The following is a 27,728-nucleotide window of genomic DNA, read 5'->3' as shown; positions in this document are numbered from 1 at the left end:
TACAAGAAAGTGGATGGGAGGGAAGGGGCGAGGGGGAGGGGCAGGGGGGAGGGGGGAGGGGTGGACGGACAGAGGGATCGGTGGATATTACGGGTCGCCTGTACGTGTATTATACTTGTATATACTGAAATCAGTTCGAACCTCATCTCTCACACTGCGGAGAATAGGACGAAAAGTGACTCCTATACACGAGAAGATACGGACACAAGCCGCAGAGTGCAGTGCATTCACTCGTTACTCATTAGATATAAATACGCTTCAAGAGAGGGCAAGGAACCAACCACGCCTGCACCACCGACTCCGACTAACGCATACATATTCTACGTATACGCGTGCATATGGATATACACACGTATGTACGCGTATCTGCTGGGCAGGCTCTAGCTTTTGCTTCGGTTACTGTACCATACCCAACCCGAGGGACAACACCGCGCGTCGTGCGTGAAGAGACGAAGAAGAAGAAGAAGAAGAAGAAGAGCGAGAGGAAGACGTGAAGGAAGAAGGAGAGAAAAAAAAAAAAAAAAGAAAAATTATTAAGAAAGAGAATAAGAAGAGGGAGACCGCGAGTATGTATCGCGGACCAACTCTGTACCTAACATATACCTAACGTACGTACGTGTGTATGTAGTGTAATATAGCAAAACTCCACAGCGGCAAAGACGCGGGAAGACGACGACGACGACGACGACAAGCGGCGGGACACGCGGGACTCCGGGATACTCGGGAGGAGGCGCGCAGCCAGATATTTCATTGCCTGCAACAGATAAAAATAGTCCCTCTGTGTATATCTATATATATATATAGGAGTGAAACTTCGATATACATACAACTTCCACTATACTTCAAACTCTTCTCGTTATACGCGTATACGTAGGTAGGTATACGCGTATTATATACGAACCTCCGCGTATATATTTATATCCATATATCTGTACCTACGAACGCGAGATGAACGGACGAAAAAGAGACGGAGAGCAAGGAGGAGGGTTGGAAGACCCTCGCGCGATACCAACCGTATATCTATATACACACGATTCTTCGGACACGCATTACATACTTATATATACATAGAGAATGTACATATATATATGTATATATATAAGCGTTCACGTATATATATAAATGCAGCCGGTGCGGACGCTGGAGGTTGCGCTGGCACCGCATCAACCGACATCGCGGTAGCATCGGGCGGACAAGTTTACATCGTCCATTTGAAGAAGCTCGTCTTCTAGCTCTTCCCTTCTTCGTTTCTTGTGCAGCTTTTTCTACCTTCCGACGGTGTCGAAAATAATCACATGTACGGAATATCATCTCGCCCGTCACTTTTGTCGCCGCGTACACGTACCACGTCTGCATCATACTCGTCGTCCCTAGGCGCGTTGCCGCAGTTCCCAAATATACGTAACGCTGTCTCCGACTTCGATCGAACCTCCGATCCGAAAACGCGAAGAGACAATTAAAAATATAGGGTAAAAATTCGGAGGTGATGATAAAAATTTCACACATCAATTGTTGAGTTAGAAAATTGTACACTGCACCGTACCGTTTCCGGATATCATAGACGCACGCATTTTCACGCGCGCTACGTACCCCGTGGTAAAAAATCAAAAAAGAAAAATAGAATATTTCTTATTATAGCCGATATTCTCGCTACTGCGGCACGCATGTGTACACGCATAATATACGTGCAGATGCGGTCGCGTCTTTTTAGCTCTCGTATTCGCTATGGCACATTCAACGCGGTTTGCACCATAACATTATTATATATGTATATATATATATATATGTATACGTACACGCGGATATATACCTATCTTATATTATATATACGCACACACCATATATCGCGGTTGGTGGTACTTTCTGCTGCTGCTGTTGCTGTTGCTGATGCAGGGGTGTGGCACTTATACCGCGCAAGTAACGGAAATTTATTAAGGTCCCGGTTATAGCTTGTATATACGTACGTTCGTACGTACGTACGTACCTCCTCCTGACGCGTTGCTGCTGCCGCTGCTGGTTGCAAAATATCTGGACCAAACCGTGAAGGATAATAAGTACGAAGGTACGAAGTTTTTCGGTCTCCCTGCGCGGCGTGTGTCCGCCGAATCGACCCTCCCCGCGAATTTTTTTTTGCAATTCTTACCCCTCGGAGCGATAGATTTTGCGATTCGATGTGTCGCGGGTTGACGAAGTTTCCCAAAAACAAAAAAAACAAAGTAATCGAATAGAAAATTGTCGCTCACAACGTGATCGATGTAACGAGTTTTTTTATTACCATATTATTTAATTGATCCACATGTCATGTATGCAACGCGGTCATGTGCATAAAAAATGATATTATACGCACATAGACGCATAGCGTATTCGCGTGTACAGGTATTCGGGCGTTGGGATATCCGCTGTATATATGTACACGGATATACGTATGTGCACGTGTGTCGCACCCTCCGTTTGTCTTTATAAATATCTGTATAGTCACGTGCATGTAGGTATGCGAGTGTGCACGTTGTATGTACCTATATGGTGTACCTATGTGTCTATGATATATATGTATCGGTATACATATGTATATGGTTAAATATACAGGTATATACTCTAGATCAGAGGTCGGCAACCCAAGGCACGCGAGGCTATTTCGACCCCGCGTAAAACTAAAATGCATCATGATCATTTTAGTTGTGTCCCCGCGTGCAGCGCGCTTTTGTCGCCGCGCGGTAAAACCTACACCCATATGTACGTACGCTTGCACATTTATTCATAAACGCTAAGGTGGGTTGAAAGAAAATTTTTCCACCTAATGATTACTCGATCGATTGCACAAGTGGATGATTTTGGCTTTCAGATTTGGATTCCTGAGCTGATTATACGTGAGATTACTCTTGAAGAACCAAAAACAAATCCGATATTTGAGCAAAAAATAAATCATTGTTTTAATTGAGTTTAATATGCTTTTCTGACGTATTTTGACCTCAGGAATACGAATCTGAAAGAAAAATTGATCTATTTCTAAAATTGACCGAGTTATCGCCAATTTTCACCTTTTTGGGGTCAAAAATAAAAAATTGATTTTATGGTCTATTTTAATGTAATTTGAGCTCAGGAATCCGAATCCGAAAGAAAAATTGACCTATCTTCAAAAATCACCGAGTTATTCCCATTTTTTCGCATTTTTTGGCATAAAAATGGAGATAACTCGAAGGGAAAAAATCGTAGCTCAATTTGGACGACGGATTCGTGTTCCTGAGGTCAAAATACGTAAGAAAAGTGCCATACGATCGATTTTAAAAAATAAAAATTTTTGGCCAAAATTTGAAAAAATCGTAAGGGGTACCCCTTGGAAAAATCTCAAATTTTGACCAAAATTTTTTATTTTTTAAAATCGATCGTATGGCACTTTTCTTACGTATTTTGACCTCAGGAACACGAATCCGTTGTCCAAATTGAGCTACGATTTTTTCCCTTCGAGATATCCTCAAATTTATGCTAAAAAATGCGAAAAAATGGGGATAACTCGGTTATTTTTTAAGATAGATCAATTTTTCTTCCAGATTCAAATTCCTGAGCTCAAATTACATTAAAATAGACCATAAAATAAATTTTTTATTTTCGACCCCAAAAAGCTGAAAATTGGCGATAACTCGGTCAATTTTAGAAATAGATCAATTTTTCTTTCAGATTCGGATTCCTGAGGTCAAAATACGTAAGAAAAGCATATTAAACCCAATTAAAAATATGATTTATCTTTTGCCCAAAAATCGGATTTCTTTTTGGTTCTTCAAGAGTAATCTCACGTATAATCAGCCTAGGAATCCAAATCTGAACGCCAAAATCATCTACTCATGGAATCGATCGAGTAATCATTAGGTGGAAAATTTTTTTTTCAACCCACCCTAATAAAGACACACACCTGCCCTGCATTATACGTGTATACCAAATACGTACCATGTATATCAAAAGCAGAACGTTAGAACGAGTAACAGCGAGAGCAATGTGGAGGAATTCGTATACACACTTTTTGTATCATTTTTCCAAACATCCTACAAAAATGATAAAATAAAACTCTACGAATCGGTAGAAATAATAGGAGAAAAAAGAATCGGACGATTTTATAGAAAATTTCATTGCGTTATTCAACGGAGGTATCATCCGATCGATTTATCCGTATATATAATATAAAGTAATCCGATGTAATATAAACTTAGAAAATGGTGTGGTATAAAAATCACACGCGGAATGATCGCATCTTATCGAATATACTTATGGCGACTAATCGTGAGATATAAACTTATGTATACATACGCTTGATACATAAGGATACGTATTACATATGTGGACGAAAAATGAAACTTTAAACTACACACGTACATACCGATATGCGTGTACATACGTAAAACGATCGTCAACCGCGTAATGTGTATATATAACACAACGCGTACGTACATCGATCGCGAGCTGCTCCATTCGGTTATCAATTTAGAGCGTTGGATTATATTTTGTTGTATAGGTCGATCGTACGTATCCGTCGTATAGATCGTAGAAAACTTTTCACGTATATAACGTATGATATATTACACTGAATACATATGTATGTGTGCGCAGTGTATATATGCATAGTCTGTGTGATCAACTGGTTCGTTCTATGCGTATAAATATAATCACCTATAATGATTCTCGAGCGACCGAAACGATCGCGTTGGCTAGACCCGCATCGCCGTTGGATGCCGAAAATCATCGGATCTACAAAGACCATCTAGACGCCATGCGGCCTCGCAGCCGGATTGAAGAGAACGAAAAAAAAAAAAACAACATTTTTTATTTAAAAAATTAATAACAATTCTTCGCACAGCTCGCCACTTCAACCGACTACGAAAGCGTAGTCATTTCTCGAATAGATACCGTCTACAGATTTCGATTTATCGTCGCATACCTCGTCAATTTTTCCCGCCCAAATGACAAAACTCGTACGATTTCGATAAAGCAGAATTAATTAATTAATTGATTAATTAAATGTGCGTATCGATACGACGTCGATTGTTATAATTTCTAATAAATTACCCTTGCGTTAGAAATATTACGAAAACCCATGAAATAAAGTTCTATGTACGTATACGTACGTATAACTACGTTTATGTATAACAAAATGGTCCGAACTCGGGATCGAGTATGTTATATTCTGTATATACATATATATTCACATGTGCGGTAGGATCTCCTGAGCTCGCGGAGCCGCATGGCAACAGGAATAAAAAAGGTAAAAAAAATTGTGAAAAAAAAGAAAATAAAAAATAAAAAAAAAATAAAAAATCTTGTCGCTTCGACGTCGTTTCAACGTTCGTTGTATGTGCGTTTATTTCAGAACCCATGTAACACACTGCATCGCGTATACGTATACGTGTGAAATTTATATGTATCCACCGCATACATGAATACGTATAGGTATGTGTGTGCGTACATAAGACTGCTATATACATAAAAACAAACCTACGTTAGTTGGTTGATACTTTGAAAAGGAACAATTTCATGAATGAAGTTTATAACAATATAGGATATATGCGGTGTTATGTATTTACATAAATACCTATATACCGACATACGACCGCGCACCACTCGGTTTCTCTCCCTCTGTCCCTCTATTATATACATATCTATAATTATTCGACTGTACATATGTATACGAACTATATTCCGCAGGTGCTGATCCATCCTGCAGGTACGTATACACGGTGTGTACGGACATTGCTATTAATTTTTCTTCTTTTTTCTTCTGAATTTAATTTTATTTCATTTCGCATCGACATAGGCGAACTCTCCGTTTACCACATAATGTTCGCGTACACGTGCATGCGCCTACATACCAGATGTATGTATTATATTCGGTACATACAATGTGTGCCGAAAATTACATTCGCTCATCGCTGGAAAAAAAAGGGAAAAATGAAAAAAAATTATCAACTAAATTCCCCGCGCAAAAATGATCGCGGTACTCGTGCACACGTACGTACATACGTTATGTACATTCGACGCGGTGTTGGTGATGTTCCCGTACATACGCACGTCAACGTAGAGGACGTACTGCACGTGTGTGTGTGTGTGTGTGTACGATGGAAAAAAATTCGTAAAAATGTTGAATCGTTAACTACCCACCGGGGTGTAGAGCGGAGGAGAGGGTGGGAGGACGGCGGAATACGGGGGGGGTGGCAGGGGGGGAGGGGGAGGGGGGAGGTAAGGGGGGGATGGGTAGAGAGTAGAGTAGAGAGAAGAGGGAAGAGGGAAGGTGGGTTTTTTTCGGTACAGTGATATTGATTTGGTTCGGGCAATGTAATCTCGTACGTAGAAGAGTAAAGAGTGGTTGGTATACCTACACGGGGTGATGTGTGCGCGTATTACATGTGCATAGATATACAGAGATAGGTAGGTGTGCGCGCGTATGTACATACATACATACATGTATATATGTATAGACGTGTAGAAATAGGCGGTGGGTAGGAAGGTAGGTAGGCAGGTAGGTAGGTAGGTAGGTAGGTAGGTAGGTAGGTAGATAGCTGCTAGCTAACCTAGGTAGGTAGGTACTCTCCCGCTCTAAGTTGGACCGATGCATCGCGGTTCGCGCATAGAGGGGCGAACACGGCACGCCGAACGTGTAGAGCGGAGAGCCGGAGAGCCAGAGAACCGGAGAACCCGAAAGCCCGAGAGGCGAGGGCAAGGCGAAAGAGAGGACGCGCGATGGCTGGCGTTGGTTCGGCCGAGGCGGGAGGAACGGCGGAGGCATCTTCTCCCCCTCGCCGCCGCCGCCCGGTACGCTATACCGTAAACCCCGACCACAGAACCGTCTCTCCCTCCGACTTGGTTTCCCCCTCCCGCCCCGTTCTTCTAAAAAGCGCGCTGCCCCACCCCGGCGGGAACGGGCAACTCTTTATTCCCCTCCGAGGAGCGCGAGCGCCATCTACTTCCCCTACGGAGGTGGCGTGTTCCCTCCGCCCCGCGCGCCCCTCGCGGACGGCTACGCCAACGCGTTTAGTTATACCGAAGCCGCGACGACGCTGACACAACGAGACGCCCCACCACCACCGGGAGGAAGGCAGCTCTCTTGGTCCTGTGCCGTCGGTTTTTACTCTCCCTCTGTGAATCTCCCCCCGCCGCTAAATCCTCCGCCACTTTGCTCTCCGCCGCGCACACCGCCCCCCCTCTCGACGCCGCGCTCTCCTCCCCGCCCCTCCCCTCTACCGGGCGATCGGAGCGTCCCTCTCTGAGGCCACCGTCGCCATCGCCGGCGTACCAAACCAATCCTGAAATCCCCACTCCATTGCATGCCGGCGACGGAAGCGCGGCAACGTTGCAACGTCTCAGTCTCGGCGACTCTACCTCTACTCAACTCGGGGCTAGCCGAGTCAACGAAGTTTGTCTGCCGGGTGGTTCGGGACTTCGTGTAGTCGCGGTTGTTGAAAAAGAAAAAAAAAGGCAAAAGAAAAAAAAATCGCAAAAGAAAAAGAAAAAATACGCCAGATAATAAAATTCGACGGAAAAAAAAAAACCGACAACAAAAAAAAAAAAACGACGACGACGAAATAAAAATATAAACAACAAGAAAAATCATAGTTTGTGGTGAAAAATTTTGTGATTCCAAAAACGGAATAGTGTGGTTTATAAATTGTGTGATATCGCGGAGAGTTTTAAAAGAGTAAAGAGAAATACTTTGTACTCTCCGTATAGTTCGTTTAACCAACTAAATCTGGCGTCCTCGTCGTCAACGTCGTTGTCGTCGTTGTCGTCGTAGTCGCCGTCATCGTCGGCGTAAAAGTTCTCGTTTCGTCGTTTGTCCCCCTGTCGGGGACTCTCTCGTTAAAATAAAAAATACGAAAGAACGACAAAAACCATATATACACATATGTATAACAAAAACCGCGACATGCAAACATCAACGACGCGTAAACGATCATCGTCATCCACGGGAACGCGCAACGTATATTTAATAAAACGTATTAACCATTAAATTACTACGTATATATATACATATATATACATATATATTATATATATATATATCATCACATATATATAAATATACACGCGTAAACAAGGAACACACGTAAAATAGTTTGAAAAAAGAGAGAGAAAAAAATTTCTATGTACATGAAAATACACAAGAGAGACGAATGAACAGATATTAGAGAGAACCAGAATCAGACACATACGCATACGCATAGGGAATATAATACGCACGACGCAGGCAGAGAGAGAGAGAGAGAGAGAGAGAAAGATAGAGAGAAAGAGAAAGAAAGAGAGGGAGAGAGAGTTATAGGGATAAAAAAAAAGATATAGAAAGAGAAAAAAGACACGTCCATATGTATATATTGTACATGTATATACGTACGCACGCAAACACACACACGTATATACATACGTATGTATATAGAAGTTAATGAGAGTTTAAGTTTGGTGTAAATGGCGCTCTCCAGCCGAAATGAGTCTACGTCATATGTGAACTTGTATTATTCTATTGTCCAGCGTGCGGCAACTCGTTACTTTAAGGAATATTACAATTCCGGTAAGTCTATTTTCAATAAAAAAAAAAAACTTGTAACACTGTTATTTATTACTTGAAAATGATCGGATATTGGAAAAATTTTTATTTCACTAGGTTATCATGAAATTGGTTATTTATTTCTTTTTGTTCGTATACATATATATATAAATTTTTTTGTCTTCCATCGTCATCATCCGATATATATTTGATCGTCTTATCAAAAAATACCAACCGATCTGCACATGAAATATTTTTTCTATTCCCTCTTACCCGTTTTCTATTCCACCAGCCTCCCCTGTGACGTGAAAAATAAAATTCTAATATTCTTCTGGAAAGAAAATAAAATCGACTCGAATCTCGACATCAATCTCGCGATTTTTTTCCCTCGAAAATCACCGTGATATTAATGACGAATTATGTAGAGATAACGAAAACGAAAATGAAAAAAAAATATTACAATATTCATGTACTCATAGTTCGTCGTGTGTCGTCGGATTTTCGTCATCCTTCATGTTTACTTTGTTCGGACTCGGTTTTGTACCTGGCTGAATAATCTCGTGTTTGCAGGTTATATGGAATTTGGATAGGTCTTACGTTTGTACGTAAATGTGCGTAGACGTCGTACAAAATTACATGGAAATTTTATGGAAAAAAAAAAAAATGGAAATAATTAATATTCAAAATTGAACATCGAATGGATAAAAGAATATACGTACACTAGCGTGCGTGTATCCACGTGATATTCATTAATTAATTACCCATATTGCGCGCATTTCGGTATCTGAATTTGAATTCGAAATTGTACATTTATTATGAAAACAATTTGGCGGCAGAAGGGACAAGACGTACGAGATCTGAGGGTGAACGCATTTTTTTTTTTTTTTCCAATTGCCAAGGGTTCAACGGCGTCTCGTTCCCTCTCTGGTCTAGGCCATTATTTTCACTTATTAAAATTTCATTCTTCGAGTTCCTCCGAATTTTATCTCTACAATCTTGCCAATATATCATCGGATCGCACGGGAATGAAAGAAGCTACGACACCGTGAAAATCGGGGGGGGCGGGGAAGGGGGGATCGATGAGGAGGACATCAATTTTTTGACGATTTTTCAAATCCAACGGCGAATACCGTAGCTGCAAGATCGGGAGAAGACCGGTGTAACGTGTGTTTCGTTATTTTATATTCCACATACGACGACGGTAGGGGTGTAAAAAAAAAAAAAAGGGGAGAAAAAAAAATATATGCAACTTGCGTCGGTGCACGCGACACGCGACCGACCCGCGACCCGCCCGCTTAACCCTAAACCCCCGCGGAAAATCTTTAAAAATACCCAGCTACGAAAATCGGACGCGCACGCGCACGTGATTTCATTCCCGCCATGAAAACAAATCGTAAAAAGTATAATATTCTCTCTTCTTCTTCTTCCATACCAAAAAAATCCTCCCTTTATATCGCACGTATACAGGTGTACGTGTATTTCACTCTCGCGACCAACTCGGCAACAGCACGAACTTCCATTTCGCCGGTGAAGAGAATAAAAAAAAAATAAAAAAATAAAAAAAGTAAAGAACACGAACGATAACGATGATGATAATTACAATCCGCGATGTATCTTGATGTATGTCAAATAGAATCGAAATAGAGATAAAAAAAAACGTAGAAAATTTTATTTCAGAAGAAGTAAAATATCGTCGAAAAACCAACCATACACATTGCAATAAATATTACGATACGATTCGAAACGTGAGTATGGTGTACAAGGCGTACAGTTGTGTGTCAGAAAATGAAGTTATAGGTTCGAAAAGATGATCAACGATAGTATTAGCCCCCAACCACATCACTTTTCTTTCATACGTGTAGAAATAAATCCATTTCAATTTTTTCGTCCATTTTGAAGGGGGAGGGGCCGAATAAATTTCAGTCTTCGGCAACTGCCCATCGTGATATATAGAACGTTAATTTCTCGTCGAGAAAATAAAATCGGCGAACGAGCGAGGACGATGAATCCTGTGACATTCACCTTCGAAAAAAACTAACCGTTATAATCGATCTTTCTCTCTGTGCACACTAATTCGTAGCAACGTTAAACTTTTTATTTTTTTTCTTTCTCTTTTTATTTCTCAATTTTCGTATTCCTTGTTTTTCAACATTTACATCACACTTCATTTTATTCTTCTTTGTATTCAGGCGTCGGCCTAGAATTACCGTTGCAGTTTTAAAAGTTTTTCGATAAAAATGAAGCTAAGGAGAGAAGAAAAGAAAAAAAAAAAAACCTGAAAAAATGTGAGAGATGATGATGCAGATGTAGGTGTAATAATTTATCGAGAGATCGTCGATCGGGGAAAGATTATCTTAACCTTAATCGCGGGCTTAAGTAGACCCGCGTATATTAATGATCTAGAATATGTACAGCGTAACATATGGGTACGCGTATACACCGCATAGATGTGCTTTTTTAATGTGTATATAGAAATATTTATTCAGAGGTGTAATACGACGGCGATTCTCCGGGGTTCTGGTTTTCCCGTGCGTACAGCAGCTAATACTTTAGATAGATAGAGTTGCTCGGGTAAGATGGTCGTCTTTGATGAAGATGACGACGATGATGATGATGATGATGATGACGGTGATGATGGTAACTGCGGTATGCGTCTCTATATGTCCCGTATAAGTTCAGTGGAGTCCGAGCAGATAAGACGTTGCATAGACTTGTAATTAGGCACCGTTTCTATTTGCAATGAGGATAAGATACACCAAGTAGTCTCGTTTAATGCTTCGTCGTCGTCGTCGGCGTCGAACTAGTTCGATAGTGCCTCGGTATATTACCTGCACTGTACTACGTACCGTTTACACATAGCCAAGCTCTGTACCTATGTGGGTAAAACATGGCAGGAAGCGAGCGCGGGAAATTTGCAGTTACGATATTATATTACCCCTCGGGGTATATCTATACGTATTTACGCGCAACGTCTCTCCACATCCCCGACATATACTTAATTCCGTTTAATTTCTCCCGTATAAATTTGAAAAAAAAAAAAAAGAAACGAAAAAATATTTACACGATTATTAACGTGCCTCGTTTTTTTTTTTCCACCGAAGTTGTCTTGCGAATTTTTATACATATGTTACCGTTCAATCATTTACAATTTGGATTAATCTGGAGCCGACATTCGGTGAATAATATTACCGTTAGCGTGTAGATATGTTTAACGATCTTATCTACCTCGATGATTATTTTCATTTTTTATTTTATTTTATTTTTTCTCTTTTACCTCGGTATTACGGATATTGTACAAATATCCTCGTCGGAGTCGTCATCGCCCGGTTCGAAAATTTAATCCAATTTTTATTCACGCGTTTGTTCTTATGATACAATATTCGTTCCAATTCGATGCCGATAGACGATGAAAATTTTCGATAAACTACAGAGGTAGATTATTCGATGTGCAGTTACTATTCTCTCCTCTTAAACTTTTATTATTTTACCGCTCGAACTGCATCGCCAGAATTCGAACTCGAACTCGAACTCTGAATTGGGGTTCAGAACGTGCGTTAAAAATATCCAGGATTACAGCGGCCAGGTTAAGATTAGAGAAATGCAAACTTCCTGTCTTCTCTCTTCTCTCTTAGGGTTCAACGAACCGCGGCTGAAACAATTTTCATTTTTAAAACCATACCGACTCTAGACGATCGCCGAGTTCCCTATAAATGTATGCGACGTCCATCGCGTAACCATCGGTTCAATGATATTTCTATTCGCATCGAATCAATTATACCAATTTTGCAAAGTAAGACGGCAAAAAAAGCAAAAAAAAAAGGAAAATAAAAACCCGAGAGTCGCGAATATCTTCGTCCATTATATTTTCTCATGTATATAATATTTCTTTGCACACATGTGTACACGTGTACGAGTCGCTGGCGTGTATGCATAATTAAAGTTAACATCATCATCCTCGCAATCGTAATCAGAATCGGAATCGTAATCATGGTTTTCTTTCATTCACTCGTCGGTGGACGCAAAAGGCGCGAATGCGTATTTTTTCCTATGCGTATACACGCGGTACGGGATAACAATAGGGAAACGTGTTGCACAATTGCGACGACAATATTGTGGGTTAAAAATCACTCGATTTCCCGTAATCTGAAATTATGAAATCGAGGGATATACAATTGCACAGATCGTGTGCGGGATGCGAAATGTTCGACGCGATCGAGCGGGGGCAATTATATTCGAATCGGAGGGGAAGAGACGCGTCGGCTACCGACGGGTCCGAGTATCGCTTCCATGGAAACTAACGAACGCGTCGATCTTCGTTGAGGTCCGGATTCGTCGTCCATGGGGGGGAGTTTCTATAAAACTTACGAACAATATCATGCAGCGATACAGATAATTCCCCAACGATAATGAACAATACGAAACGTGGATAATATTATTATAACGTTCAGAATTATAACAAGCGTGACACTCACTCGAGTTATACCCCAAGGACGGAGAGCTGAACGAAACACACTCGAATGACTAACGGCGAACGCGCCACGCGATAACTCCGGCGCAGCGCAACTCCTCTTTTGTAAAGTGTGCGTTGTGTATACTCTGTAAGGTCGTCGTTGTCGTCGTCGTTGTCGTCGTCGTCGTCGTCGTCGCAAAGAGTTAGCGGAAAGTAGAGGAGAGTAAAACGGCGGAGAGGAGAGGAGAGGAGAGGAGAGAAGAAAAAATAGGGGACGGGGAGGTTCAGTAAGTTATACATTAACGAGGGTGTGCGCGAATCCGCCGGCAGCCGCAAGAGTTAGAAAAGTAAATAATTCTGCAGGGGCCATAATCATCCCTCTCCACATTCCCACACGTACGGGATACGTGTATCAGATACCTGAGAAACCGAACACACGCTCGAAACGCGGAGAGAAAGAATGTTTTTTTTCTTTTTTTTTCTTTCCTTTGCTTTTTATCTCTACTTGCAGTCTCGTTGAAATAGTTTTAACTTCCCGCGCATCAACTTCCTCCCCCTTCTTTCTACCATCCCTACGTCGCTCTCTCGAAGTATACACAACGTACTCTGTTTCGCGCCAACTTTTCGCGGCCACCCGTTTGTTTGTTTTCCTCCGTGTCCTTATTCTTATTACTTTTCATCGCACATACTCTGTTGTGAGCCGAAACGGACGGAACGAATGCATTTCACTGGCGTTGAAAATTTGACGTAAAAATATGAGATAAAAAAAAAAAAACTCACACACACACACACAGGCAAAGAATCAAGAAACTCGTACATACCTTCATTATCGGTACATTATCGCATTATCATAATTTCCCCCCGTTCCCCCGTTTCCCCTCTACCTCAACTTATCCCTCCCAAGGTTTCCTTGTCTCAGAGGTTATGGACTCTCTTATCGAATTCGACCTAACTAAACTTGAAAAAATTCTTCTCTTCTCAAACCGTATTTAACATGTGTGAATATATATATAGAGAGACTCGCGCACGTATCCATGTGCATATAATATTTCGGCAATATTCACAGCTGTTCGCGATTAATTTTAATTTTCCTTTTTCTTTTCTCTCGTCGATTACCGGTCCCTTGAATTTTTTTTCTTTTTCTTTCTTTTTACTCTCCGCCATCCGTATTGTCTGGAGGTAGTAAAAACGTCGCGGTCGATAGCAAAGATAGACGATAAGCGAAAGAATAGAAAAATGAGATGAACTGAACAATACCAACGATAATAATGAGGAATGAAATTCGGGAACGTTCGTCATATGATCGATTAACAGGTAGCGAGCGATTTACCGGATCTTGTGTCTTGTGGATACAAATAATTGAGATCTTATCATTTTTTTTTTTTTGTCTTTTGAGGAAGTAGTAATCAATTCTCGCGGTGAATATCGATTCGCAATAGCGTCGACGATCTAACCAATAAAAAGAAAAGACATATACAAGACATATATTAAACAAAAAAAAAAAAAGAACCCAACGGATATGTACGAATAAATATATATAGATATGTATATTTGCGAGAGGAATTGCGGTGAGGTATTAAAAAATTCTAGTTAGGAAGTGGAGATTGACCGTGTGTAATGTTTGTCCGCAGGCTAGATCATTGGGGCGGGCGGGGTAGCTAGGGATAGTAGAAGAGGACGAGGGAGGGAGCTACGGATGAGGAAGACGGGAAGCGAGAATGGCTCTAAACTTCTCCGCCTCGTTCGCGGCTTGCCTCGCGGCCGGACTCAAGGTGCCCCGCCAGATCATGTACTGCATCTCACAGGGTAAGCTCATCTCACATGAAATCGTAAAACAAAAAAAAAAAAAAAAAATCCAACAAAATACTAAAAAAGAAACCAGAGAAAGTAAAATTCGAATGAAGTTAAATAATGTATGTGTATATATTTACGCCGACATCGTCATCGTCGTCGCCGTCGTCGTCACCGTCAATACTACAAATGGTCGCGAATCATTGTGAAATATACATGTATGCCACATAATGTATGATATTGTATCAGATTTAGAAAGAAGAAAAAGAGGAAGAAAAAGAAAAGTTGAATAATTTCAATAACGTATACAATTAACCCCCATAATCGTCATCGTAATAATTTTTCATCGAAATCGAATCACGTTTTATGCACACTACGTATTACACATCATGTTATATATACACGCACGCAATCTATATATATATATTAAATAACGTATATATACGATACACGTGATCTGAGCAGCTCGTATCTATCATCGAGCCACGATTAGTTGCGATAAGAACAGTTTTAGGGTAGAGTGGTGTGGTTGGGTTTCCAAAATTATTATAACTACTGTACGAAAATAATCCGAATTCTTATGCATTTATTAATATTACGTTTTATTTTATCTTCTTGTTTCTTCCTTCAAATAATTCGTTGTATCTATTATTTTGGAGTCAACGTTTTCGTTCAATTGATTTATTTGTTAATTTTTTTCCATTTTTTTCCATTTTTTTTTTTTTGCTTCTCTTCTCTTCCTCACTTATTACGAACCATGTAAGGTTATCGCGTGTAATGTATTGTTAAATTATGCACATACCTATATGCAATAGGCGATTCTACTGCTGCGTATGTACGCAAGATTGTATGATTGAATTATTAAAGGGCAGGATGAAACCGTCCCCTTATGATAAAATAAAATTTCGATGCACCGGTAGCACGTTCGCAGGTACAAATTTCTCTTTCGGATTGGTATTTATTTTATTTGATTTGATTATTTTAATCATTGAAAAATTTCGATACGACGATTTTTATGGGTAGGTGTTCGATAAACGATAACGTGGAATGTTGAAGACAACAATTTTGTGAGAAAAATTATTATTAGTGAGATTCCTTCCAGATTCCGATGACCCCCAACCCCATCCCGACGTGTATCCTACGTTGAATATATTCGTTACTATCATTGTTGTATCATCTTCTATTTTCGCTCCTAGAAATCTTTTTCATTTTCCATCGCATTATTTTTATTAATTCTCTTCTCTCGTCGTACACGCACATGAAAGTAATTCGTTGCAAAGCCCCCGACCCCGATCGGTCGTGTGCTGACGATATTCGTAAAAGATTGAAATTTCATGTGTCTCTGATAAAGATCCGGGATAGAAAAAAAAACAAAAAAAAAACAACTTTGTCAATTGAAAATTCCTATCGAACTAGATGTACAATGTCGCCCCACCTTGTATGATTGCAGACACAGGCGCCCCATACGTCTTGTATAAAGATAATATGGAGAGAGCCCAGGGTCAATGGGGTCCGGGGCCGGGATCTCTCCAGGACGGTGGATTATACGCCCAACAACAACAACAGCAGCAGCAACAACAACAACAACAGCAGCAGCAGCAGCAACAACAGCAACAACAGCAGCAACAACAGCAGCAAGGCTCCTCCTCGTCCGGTAGCCCGCAGCAACCTTGTGGCCCTCCAGTTGAGGGGGAGAGTGGACCTCCGCCCTCTCTAGCATCCCCTGTTCCCTCACCGTACCCTTCGGCACCTCCCGAGCCTCAGGCCCTGACCCCATCCGATGACGACATCCAGTCTAGCCAAACCACACCTCAACAGCAGCAGACGCAACAGCAGCAACAACAGCAGCAGGTCCAACAACAAGTACAGCAACAACAACAGCAGCAACAACAGCAACAGCAACAACAACAGGGACAGGGACATTCGCCTCAGCAACAGTTGACACCCCACGAGGTTGAGAGGGGAGATTGTTTTTCCGGTAGCGGAGGGGATTTGCAACAGTATCCGCAACATTATTTCAAAGAGAGTAGACCCGCCCATTCGTCGCCTTCTATGCCACCCCATATGTTAGGACCCGGCGGTTTCTCCGCTTTGCATTATCTGAAACAACCGGGCGTTATGCTAACCTCTTTGGGTCAGGCTGTCGACGGAGGCGCGAGTCTCGAGGGACATCAATACGCGAGTCCCGGTGGGCCCAATATGTCGACAGGTTTGCCGGATATCGTTCAACAAAATGGGAAATCATCCAAAGCGAACAGTGATCTCAGATTGTTCAAGTGTTTGACGTGCGGTAAAGATTTCAAGCAAAAGTCAACTTTATTGCAACACGAGAGGATTCATACCGACAGTCGACCGTACGGATGCCCGGAATGCGGGAAGAGGTTTAGGCAGCAATCGCATCTGACTCAACACCTACGCATACACGCCAACGAGAAGCCATTCGCTTGTGTTTACTGTGAACGCACCTTTAGACAGCGGGCCATACTGAACCAGCATCTACGCATCCACTCGGGTGAGAAGCCATACCAATGTCCGGAGTGCGGAAAACACTTTCGTCAGAAGGCGATCCTGAATCAGCACGTCCGCACACACCAAGGCGAGCATTTCTCTCTGCCTCCCAGACTCCCAGAGGGCGTCCACCACCGCCACAACCACAACCACAACCACAACCACACTACTGACCATCACCTACCGTCACCACCCGCAACCGTCACTACCACTACCACTGCCACTACCACTACCACTACCACTGTCACAAATGACCATAATCACGATCATCGTCGTCATCACCGCCAACATAATCACCTCATCGACAAAGACATAAGACATGATCACGACAACGATGAAAGTGATCCAAACAATGACACGTCCCACAATCAGCAACACATTAACATACCCGAATTCATGACCTTCTCACTCGATCCCGATCCAGATAATTGCAACTACCTTGGTACAAGCCTTGATCTTGAACTTGACCTAGACTTAGATCTCGACCTCGATACCCATAACCCGAAGCGTAAGACGAACAAGGTCAATTCTACATTTGGTAGAAAAGTTAGATCGACTAATGGAAAGGGTAAAAATAATACGAGTAATAGAAAGAGGAGTATTAAGAAACATAGTTACAAGGGGCTCGGCGGTGTAAGAAAGACTAATAACGGCAGCCGGAGGGTAAGAACGGTTGAGTTGGACGCGAGGGAGCTGGTGAGCTGTGAGATTGAGGAATTTCCCAATACCTCTGTGTCACCTGTATCATTGTCCTACGATGTAAACCTCCAACAATATCAATATCAATACCAGAACCAAGACAATGACCAAGACAAATATCAAAAACAAAACCAAAACCAATACCAAAACCAGAACCAGAACCAAAACCAAAATCAAGACCAAGAACTCGATCCTCCGCCACTCTCCTACTCCAATGCTGTATGCGAGGCAATATCTGCAGCCCTTCCAAGTCTCACCGTCACTCCAGTCGTTCCACCACCACAACTAATATCGAACAGACCTCCGATATCGCACTCTCCTCAGATAGATCCTTCCGTCAAGGTGGAGGACGTGGACCTCAGCCTATCATCAGACAGTGATTACTAGGTCTCTTGTTTGATCTACCTATCTTTTCACCTAACAACAAAATTCTAGCCAGACTCACTTTACTCGGACGTTACTGATGTAATACCCACAATACCCACACTTATATATTTTTTATTAATATTATTATTCATTCGTGTTAACGTTTTCGTTTCCATATTTTTGTTTTTTGTTCTCTTCTTCAATTTATTTGTATAGAGATATTTTTATTTTTATTTTTTTTCTTTGCTTCGCTACATCGTCCATTCGTTTGTTCGTGCCTTCGTTATTTCATCGATTTTATTTTTGCGCTCTACCCAAAAATGTTCATCCATTGATTTCGTGTTTCTTTTTTCGTTTCTCTTTGTTTGATCGGTGTTCGCGAATGAATAACCAAAAATTACTCGTGTCAAAATACACTCAAATTATTTATACACACTGCGAAAAATCCTCTTCACAATACATGCATTGTACGTCACTTTTGTGTTTTATGTTTCATTTTCTTATTCTTTTTTTTTGTTGCCATGTCTTAAGTTACCTCCCTCGAAAGGTATTTTATTTTTTTTATCTCTTGTATTTTGTTCTTGAATATTATTTTTCGTTTTTAATACATAATCGTACTCGGTGTGCGCAAATATTTGGGAAATAAATATTATTTCTCTGTAACGCACGTTAAACAAACCAGAAAAAAAGATAAAATAACAAAACCGCGCGAGCAGGGATGGGGGTGGTCTCCTTTTCGATCCCAAAATGAAAGAACAAAAAATGATAATAAACGTTAATAAAAAAAAAATAAAAAAAAATGATCGCGTATAGCCTTCGTTACATTATGGGTTATACAACGTGATATATATAAATATGGAAAAAAAAATTATATATATATAAAAAGAAAAATCACCCTGGATTCTATATCTACCAAATTATTGTACATACATACATACGTGTTTTATTCTCTGCTGCTCGATCCGCTGTATTTCATATTGCCCATATACGATATGCGTACGTGTATATATTTATGTATATGCAGTTTTCTGAATTTTTCACTGACTTGTGTGCGTATAATATAGCAGCAGAATTTATATTATTTGACGACTATACAATATTTAGTAACTTTTTTTATATCCATAATATGGATGTAATCTTTCAGCCGCATTATATGGTCAACGCACGCACACTGACAACGAGAAATGATCGTATAAAATAATGCTAACAATAACGATATTAATAATTGTTATCATAATTGTCATCAAGTCTAAAAATATCTGCACACTAATTTGTGTGTAATGTGGTTAATCGTATTGAAACACTTGTTCTCGGTGTGTAACGATCTATAAAAGCAAAATTTCTGAAGTAAAAGAAAAAAAGCCAACGAAAAACTTGTTCCTTTTTTTCAAACGACATAAATGAGAGGCAGCTGTATTATACGTTCACACAAAAGCAATGCAGCGGTTTTGGAAAGAAGAAATGATTCGTAAAAAAAGAGAAAAGAAAATTGAAAGAAGAGAAATAATTCAAAATTGCGACACACGACTCACACGCACAATCGCATACATACATTTTTAGGGTTCGACGCAGGTACACCATATATATATATATATATATACATTTATGCGTATATGTAATATATATACATAAATGATCGAAAAAACGCACATACACAACCACACGAACAAGCACCACACGTTATCGTATATATACATATGTATAATAATTATATAAACATGTAATAGAATATGAATATCGACAGGAAATCTATATACATAATATATATATATATATATAGATACATATATTTATCAATATAAAAATTTTATTTATATATAATCTTGTCGGAAACGCGTGTCATATTACGAATATGCGTGCAGTGTAGACAAAAATATATATAATGTTTGTCAAATATTTTATAATTTGCACAGGGAAGATGCGGTGGTTGAGATAATGTGCAAAGTATAAATAATATATGGTTGCAAAGACGTTGATGATAATCGTAACGATTATCCACTCTTATATCTATCATCTCAACTATAATGCGCTTTCACGTGCAAATTTTCAATAAAATATTTATTAGATATTGCGAACATTTCGATTTTAAAAGGTAAAGAAGAAAAAAATCAAAAAAAAAAAAAACAGAAAAACAGAAAAATTAAATACTTCAAATGAAAAGAAAAATTTCAAACATTTTTTTTTTTGGTTTTTTGGTTTCCCTGAGAGACAAAAACTAACGATAAACCCTCTCTGTAATTTCAGATGTAAGTCCTCATCTAATATTTAAAAACGGGATGACTCCTACGTTGTGGCCTCAGGACGTTCCGTTCCCACCAGAAGAGGGTAGCAAAGGCGACGTGGCCTCGAATTTCGGGGATTCCGGTGCCTTCAGCCCCTCACCCGATGGTAATAGTACCAATATACAGTATCCGGCATATTTCAAGGACGCGAAAGGAGGAAATCACGCGGTTTTCGGAGCCGGTGGTCCAAGCAGTTTCGGTGCATTACAATACATAAAACAACAACAAGGAGGAGGAGGTGGAGCGGGAGGGGGCGGCGGAACGGGCGGCGGAGGGGGAGGAAGCGGCGGTGGAGCCGGAGGGGTGGGAGGTACAGGAGGAATAAAGGGTTGTTTACCAGATGTTATACAACACGGACGTTCGGCGGGAATGCCGCTCTACGTACGTTGTCCGATATGTCAGAAGGAATTCAAACAGAAATCGACGTTACTTCAACACGGTTGTATTCATATAGAATCGAGACCGTACCCATGTCCGGAATGTGGTAAAAGATTTAGACAACAATCACATTTAACCCAACATTTGCGCATACACACCAACGAAAAACCTTACGGTTGCGTATACTGTGGTAGAAATTTCCGTCAGAGAACGATTTTAAATCAACACGTACGCATACATACAGGTGAAAAACCATACAAGTGTCAACAGTGCGGTAAAGATTTTAGGCAGAAAGCTATACTAGATCAACACACGAGAACGCATCAGGGCGACAGACCATTTTGTTGTCCGATGCCAAATTGTAGGAGACGATTCGCTACGGAGCCCGAGGTTAAGAAGCACATCGATAATCATATGAATCCGCACGCGGTCAAAGTGCGTCGTAATTCGAGCGGCGATACCAAACCACCGTCTAGTTCCGCGTCGGGATTAGGCTCTGTACCCATAGCCAGGGGTCTCACCCCAACGGTTGTTAAACCAGAACTTTATTTCCCCCAGTGTTACGCTCCTGCTTTTAATCATCAACCACCAGTTTCTTCGGCACAATTTCCCGTTCAAGCAAATGGTGTTTCGGGTGTTTCGGGTGTTTCTGGTGTTTCTGGTGTTACGGGAGGTGAATTCAAACCACCATCCGGTATACCACCACAGTGACTAACCGTCCATCCATCGGCAACGACTTATTGAACAAAAATTTTTAAAGTTACAAAGAAAAAAAAATAAGAAAAAAGAAAACATCAAAACACATTTAATAAAATTTAAATTTGAATTTTATAAAATACACACACGCACGCACATATATATTATATATATACGTACGTTAATATATATATACATATGCATATATATATATATATTATACGCGTATACGGCGGAAAAAAGTTATATATATTATATGCGGTGTGCGGACGATTAATACATACATACATATATATGGCGTATATATATGTATATTGCAACGCGGGTTCATTATGTGTGTTACGAATACAGTGTGACATCGGTTGGTTGTTGTTATTAATTTTTCTTTCGGTTTTTTTTTTCATCGTTCTCCTCTTCTTCTTCTATTTCCTTTTTTCATTTTTTATTTAATATGTAACTCTGTACATACTTAAATAATAATCATATAATAATTATGATACGATTAATAATTTTAATAATAATAAGAATAATAATAATCATATTAATAGTAAGGAATGATAAATATAATTATAACATATTATACTAATGATAATATTAATGATAATAATAATGACATAATAATTATTAACGATAAAAATTACAATTACATTATGGTAGTATTGATAATGATAATAATAATTATAAAATCTTTCGGGAGCGGAGGCTGAGTTGTCGGTCGTCGATCGCCCAGCGGTTTAAACGACAAGAGAAAAAAAAAAACAATTAAAAAAATTACCACGTCTCGCAAGCGCGATATTGACCACCCTATAAATAATATACACACGTCGTTTAATCGAATAACTACCCTGGCTGCGGATCATCCTCATCATCGTCGACGGTGCATTTTATATAATTAAAAATTAAAAAAAAAAAAAATAACGAATGCAGGAAAAGAATAACGGAGTAGAAAAAAAATAATATAAATAACCGATACGATTATTATTATTATTATATGATATGAATATGGATATGATATGATATATATTATAGTATGACTATATGTATATAGAACGTCGAAACTAATATTGTCTCTCCCCCCTCGGTTTGCCATAGATTTTTTTTTTTTATTTTTGTCAAATTCTATCACAACTTTTTTCTAATTGTCGTTGTTGTTGTTATTTTCAATTTATTGATGTATACATATATATATAAATATATATATATATATTCATATATGCAATGCATACACATATATTGAAGTCGTGCGATTGTGAAATCAATTGAACAAGCATAAGATTAATATTCGTAAATTTTTATGCGACAAAGAAACACCTAGTGAGTGAAGAAAATTCACTCCGACCGCGTGAACGAATAGAAGAAAAATTGAAAATTTTTGACAAGAAAAAGGACGATTTTATTTTTTTCAAATCAAGTGCATTGTAAAGACGAACGGATGGACGGACGGACGATCCGATGAAATATCTTATGACGAGCTGTTTTGGTTCTCTTGGAATTTTTGTTTGATTTATTGGTTGATTACATTTTTATTTTATTACAAAAGAAATTTGTTTGCTTCTATAGTTTATGTAAATAATTTTCGTTTTTTTTTTTTTTTTTTCCAATCACCGATACGGATATGTAGTTTATTCAATTATTTTATTTTTTCAAATTTCTTCCTATTTTTATCTTTATTTGTCGCGCATTTACGTACGGGGACAGATTTTTCAATGATCAAATTAATAGAAAACCGTTGAATATATTACTAAGTAATTATTGAGGTGAGAAAAAAAATCAAGAAAATAAATTGAGAGCGAGATAAAGAAAACAAAAATAAAAAATGGATGAAAAAAGATATAAAATGAGAGTGAAAAATAACACCACGCATTCTTTGCCAAAACGAGTTGAAGATGTTCGATTTGACCAGACTGAAATGATTGTGATACAATATTTAAAACTTGCCTATGTTTTTAATGTATCGAAAAGTCAAATTGATGATGTACCTATGTATATGTATATGTGCGTGTATATATATATATGCATATATGAATTGTATGCGTGCGCGAGTGATTAATGAAAAAAAATTATTAAAAAAAAAAAAATAGGGAAAGAACGAATTTCTGAATGAAAGAAAAGTTGAAAGAAAAATGACGAGAACGAATGAACGTAATGATACGAGAGCATCAAGATGCGCGGGCTGACAATGAGATCAAATAATTAATATATAAATATGTATAAATGTGTGTGTATATAGGCATGCTCACATACCACACAGCGATACATATGTATATATATATATAGGCGATAGGTACACGGCTGCATGGCTCAGAATGTGAAGGTTGTGTGTTAGCAAGAGAGAGTGAGGGAGAAATAGAAAAAGAATATGAATTTGAATATGAATATGAACGATTATGAATGATCACGACGATGATGTTGAAAGAGACAAATCTAGGTATGATTCCGGTACCATACTATTTTAACATTTATACGATACATGATAGATTATTCTATAATAGACCTACACATTGATATTTTGATTGGTTTAAAACCATATTGGTGCTGATAAGTAAGTAAAGATATAGGGAAAAAATGAAAATGAGAGAAAAGAAAAACAAACAAAAAAAATTGCAAAAAAAAAAAACACGAAATAAATGAAATAAAAATATAAAGTATATAAGAATGAGGAGGGAACGTGGAAGAAGGCTGAGACATCTTAAAAAACGTAAGTAGGGGACATTGTAGCGCGTAAGTGTAGTATCTAACTTAAAAACCAGGCAACAAAAAGCATATGTGTATATATCATATGTGATTATATATATAAATATATATATACATGCATATGTGTATGTACGACAACAACAACAACAAAAAAAAAAAAAAATTGGAAGAAAAACAGCAACAACGGAAGATAAAATATTACAACGCAAACTTTCATTCGCGAAGGTCCCCCGCCTCCCGCTCATCGGATACATACATATAATATGGTATTACCTGTATGTGTTTAAAAATTATTATTATTATTATTATTATTAATATTAGTATTAGTATAATATGTATCATCAATCGTACATTTTGTGGCAATACTTAAAAAGTTTTACATACATACATAATATGTATGTATATGTATGTATGAATATGTATACATATACATAGCTATATATATATATATATATTCATATAAAAATATAATAACTAGAGATAGTCTTTTAAATTTCTATAAATAAGACGTGTGATCTCTCTAATTATTGTACATTAAATCTACTATCTTAGATTTAAGATGCGAGTACATAAGTATAAATAATATGTATATATTATAACATAAAAAAAATATATATGCATATTATTATTATTATGAATTATTATTATTATCATTATTATTATTGTCATTCATATTATCGTTTTATCTATATACTTAGTCTTTGTACGATTATGGGAAAAATTCGAGAAGAAATTTTGAAGCTAACGAAATAGCGGGGTAAAAATAGGAAGGAAGAGAGGAAGATAGAGAGAAAGAGAAAAATAATGAAAAGTGAAGAAAAAAAAATTATAGTTGAGAACGAAAAATTATTAATCTGTGCGGCCATACATGTTGTGGCCCATTCGTAGTGCCTCGGAATTGCTGCTCGACTCGTGGCAGTGATTTGAACATATTTTAGAAAGGTAATATTGTTATAATATTGATTATGAAGAAGGGAAAAAAAGAGACAGAAAAATGAGAAAATAAACCAAAAAAATAAATAAATAAAATAACACGAAGGAAAAGAAATTGACGCAATTATCGATATTCTGATAACGCAGTACTAAGAATAAAAGACATGGATAAATAAATAAACGAGTAAAATATGAAACATAATAAATTGATGAAATAAAGTAAAGAAATAATAATAATAATAATTACGTGTCATGAAAAAAAATTTGTCACGCTAAACAACTTATTAAATTATAAGAATAATAGTAAACCAACATCTGTTGTTGTTATTATTATTACTGATATTATTGTTGCTATTATTGTCACTATTAATATTATTATTGTTGTTTTTATTATTATTATTATTATTAGGTAGCAAATGTGCGTATAATGTATGATAGATATATTTATACGATATAATGAAATTTACATTTAAAAATAGTCGGGGTGGCATTTTGTTGAACGACTATTTGAAAAGAAAAAAGAGAACAAAAATATAATAAAAATTTATATCTATTATATCTTGTGAGGTTTGAATTTGCAAACGATCCGAATGTCAGCTAAAATATTTATTATTTATCAAATGAAATTAATTATAGGGAAAGAAAAATAGGAAAACAGGAAACCCCCTCCGAAAAAAATCGACAAAAAACTAGAATTAAAAAAAAAAGAAGAGACAAAGAATAAGGAACAGTAGCAATTGGAATAATGCAACTTGGTAATATTATGTGTAGTGATTTTGAAAATTTCTATAGTACGCCTAGTAGCTTTGTACGTGATAATAACACACATTATATATGATACGCGCACTTGATTAATAATAGTGATAATGATGACGATGATAATAATGATAACAATAATAATAATAATAATAATAATAATAATTTTTCACGTAAAGTGAAATATAATAAAAAATTAATATTAAATATGTATACACATACGTACGCATACGAATGTTCGGTGTACGTATATCAAAAAATGGTGACCGCGAGCTCTTAACTTTTCGATTTGCTGCAGCATGATGGCCGATGCAACTTTATGTATCACTATATATACACGTCGCGTATGTACGTGTGTATCGAGGTGAATGTGAACCTATGTATACATGTACATATATACTACTGAATTAGCTACGGATAAAAACAACGTCACGGTTGTTAAGATTCTTATTGCAGGGCTATACATAAAAATTTTTACTACCCGTCGTCGTCATAGTTCGTCGTTATAGTTCGTTTTCGTAGTCATCGTCGTCGTCGTCTTCTTCATCTTCGTCTTCGTCATCGTGGTGATGGTGCATAAGCGTCCATTACTTTTGGTGAGGGAAGGGAAGGGAAGGGCGGTGGTGTTTCGCGTCTTTAAAATTGGAATACGTGAACAAAAACCAAGAGAAAAGAAAGAAAAAAATTGAATAAAATAAAGAAAAAAAAGTTACATAAATTGAGGAGTAAAAAAAAATGTAACGGTTCATCCAACTCTTTTATGTAATATAATAGCTATCTAGTTATCTAGGTGTTCGTTGATTCGTTTCCGTACTCTTTAATTTTTAATTTTATTTTTAATTCGAAGTTTCTTTGGTTATTTATTTCCTTTTTTATTTTCTTCATTTTTGCCGTACACTCAACACCGCGTACTTTTTCTTTTCCTTCATAAATCCGAAACTTTTCACGTAGTGTATACCATACAGGTATACCGAAATACCGCTACGTTTTGTACAATAAAGAAGAGAGCAAAAAATAGAATGAGAATCATTGCCACGAATTATGTAGGTAGTGGATCAGGATCAAAAGTTTTTACATCTACCGGTGATCCTTCTTTTCCTTCCTTTTTTTTTCTTTCTCTTAATTTATAGTTATTTTATTTTGTTAAATCTCTCTTCTATCAGCAGCTCGTCGAAATTTCTTAGATATAGTATGTACTTTACAACATCACAATTAACTGGAAAAGAAAGAGAGAGAGGAAAAAAAAAAAATTAAAACAAAAAGAAACCAAATGAAACATATTTTTCGTCTATAATGAAAAACCGTTCGATCAATTCACGGGTCTCTGCAATATGGAATCATTTAAATAGTCTCATGTCAGATAGACGTCGACGACCGACCGCGACGGGTGTTACGAATCAGTATAGGTACTTCGTCGTGTATATTATTCGGATATATATATAATAATAATATAAAAAATCTGTATGAAATTTCAAAGTTTAAAGATTAAAATATTATACGTTCATTTAATAACGACGTGATTGTATATAGGATAACTATAAGGAAATGGTATGGTAGTTCTATTTTTGAATAATTTAAATTTCTTTCTTGTTCTCTCCTATTTTTTTTCTTTCTGATTTTATGTGATTTTTCCTACTTTTTGTTTCTTATTTTA

The 27,728-nt window shown here is 37.9% G+C and overlaps 2 protein-coding genes across 6 annotated transcripts in view; one reads left to right on the top strand and one right to left on the bottom strand.

The window, feature by feature from the left end:
* The window catches only part of LOC105689643 (activating transcription factor 7-interacting protein 1), a 57,669-nt gene that overhangs the window by 23,087 nt on the left and 6,854 nt on the right, over window positions 1–27,728 (bottom strand). The window contains exons 1-2 of one of the 2 annotated variants that reach the window (XM_048658466.1): window positions 4,660–4,765; window positions 617–754 (exon numbers count right to left, since the gene is read on the bottom strand). In XM_048658466.1, coding sequence (XP_048514423.1) covers window positions 617–754; window positions 4,660–4,750 — 229 coding nt within the window. In that variant the 5' untranslated portion in view covers window positions 4,751–4,765. Of the gene's footprint in view, window positions 1–616; window positions 755–4,659; window positions 4,766–27,728 lie in introns of those variants that run through there. The other variant, XM_048658465.1, reaches the window with a different exon arrangement.
* On the top strand, window positions 7,000–21,860 carry LOC105689654 (myeloid zinc finger 1). Of its 4 annotated transcripts, none has more exons than XM_020854454.2 (4): window positions 7,003–8,545; window positions 14,603–14,777; window positions 16,213–17,274; window positions 20,580–21,860. In XM_020854454.2, the coding sequence occupies exons 2-4, from the start codon at window positions 14,690–14,692 to the stop codon at window positions 21,704–21,706; spliced, it is 2,277 nt and encodes a 758-aa protein (XP_020710113.2). In that variant the 5' UTR covers window positions 7,003–8,545; window positions 14,603–14,689; the 3' UTR covers window positions 21,707–21,860. The 4 variants fall into 4 exon arrangements, with proteins under 4 accessions (XP_020710112.2, XP_020710113.2, XP_020710108.2 ...); XM_020854450.2 differs by having other exon boundaries at window positions 7,006–8,545; window positions 16,213–17,358; XM_020854453.2 differs by lacking the exon at window positions 14,603–14,777 and having other exon boundaries at window positions 7,000–8,545.

This window comes from Athalia rosae, chromosome 7 (genome assembly GCF_917208135.1).
Source record: "Athalia rosae chromosome 7, iyAthRosa1.1, whole genome shotgun sequence".
NCBI classification, from domain to species: domain Eukaryota; kingdom Metazoa; phylum Arthropoda; class Insecta; order Hymenoptera; family Athaliidae; genus Athalia; species Athalia rosae.
The sequence above is the reverse complement of the archived record's forward strand: the minus strand, read 5'-3'. Positions and strand labels throughout refer to the sequence as shown.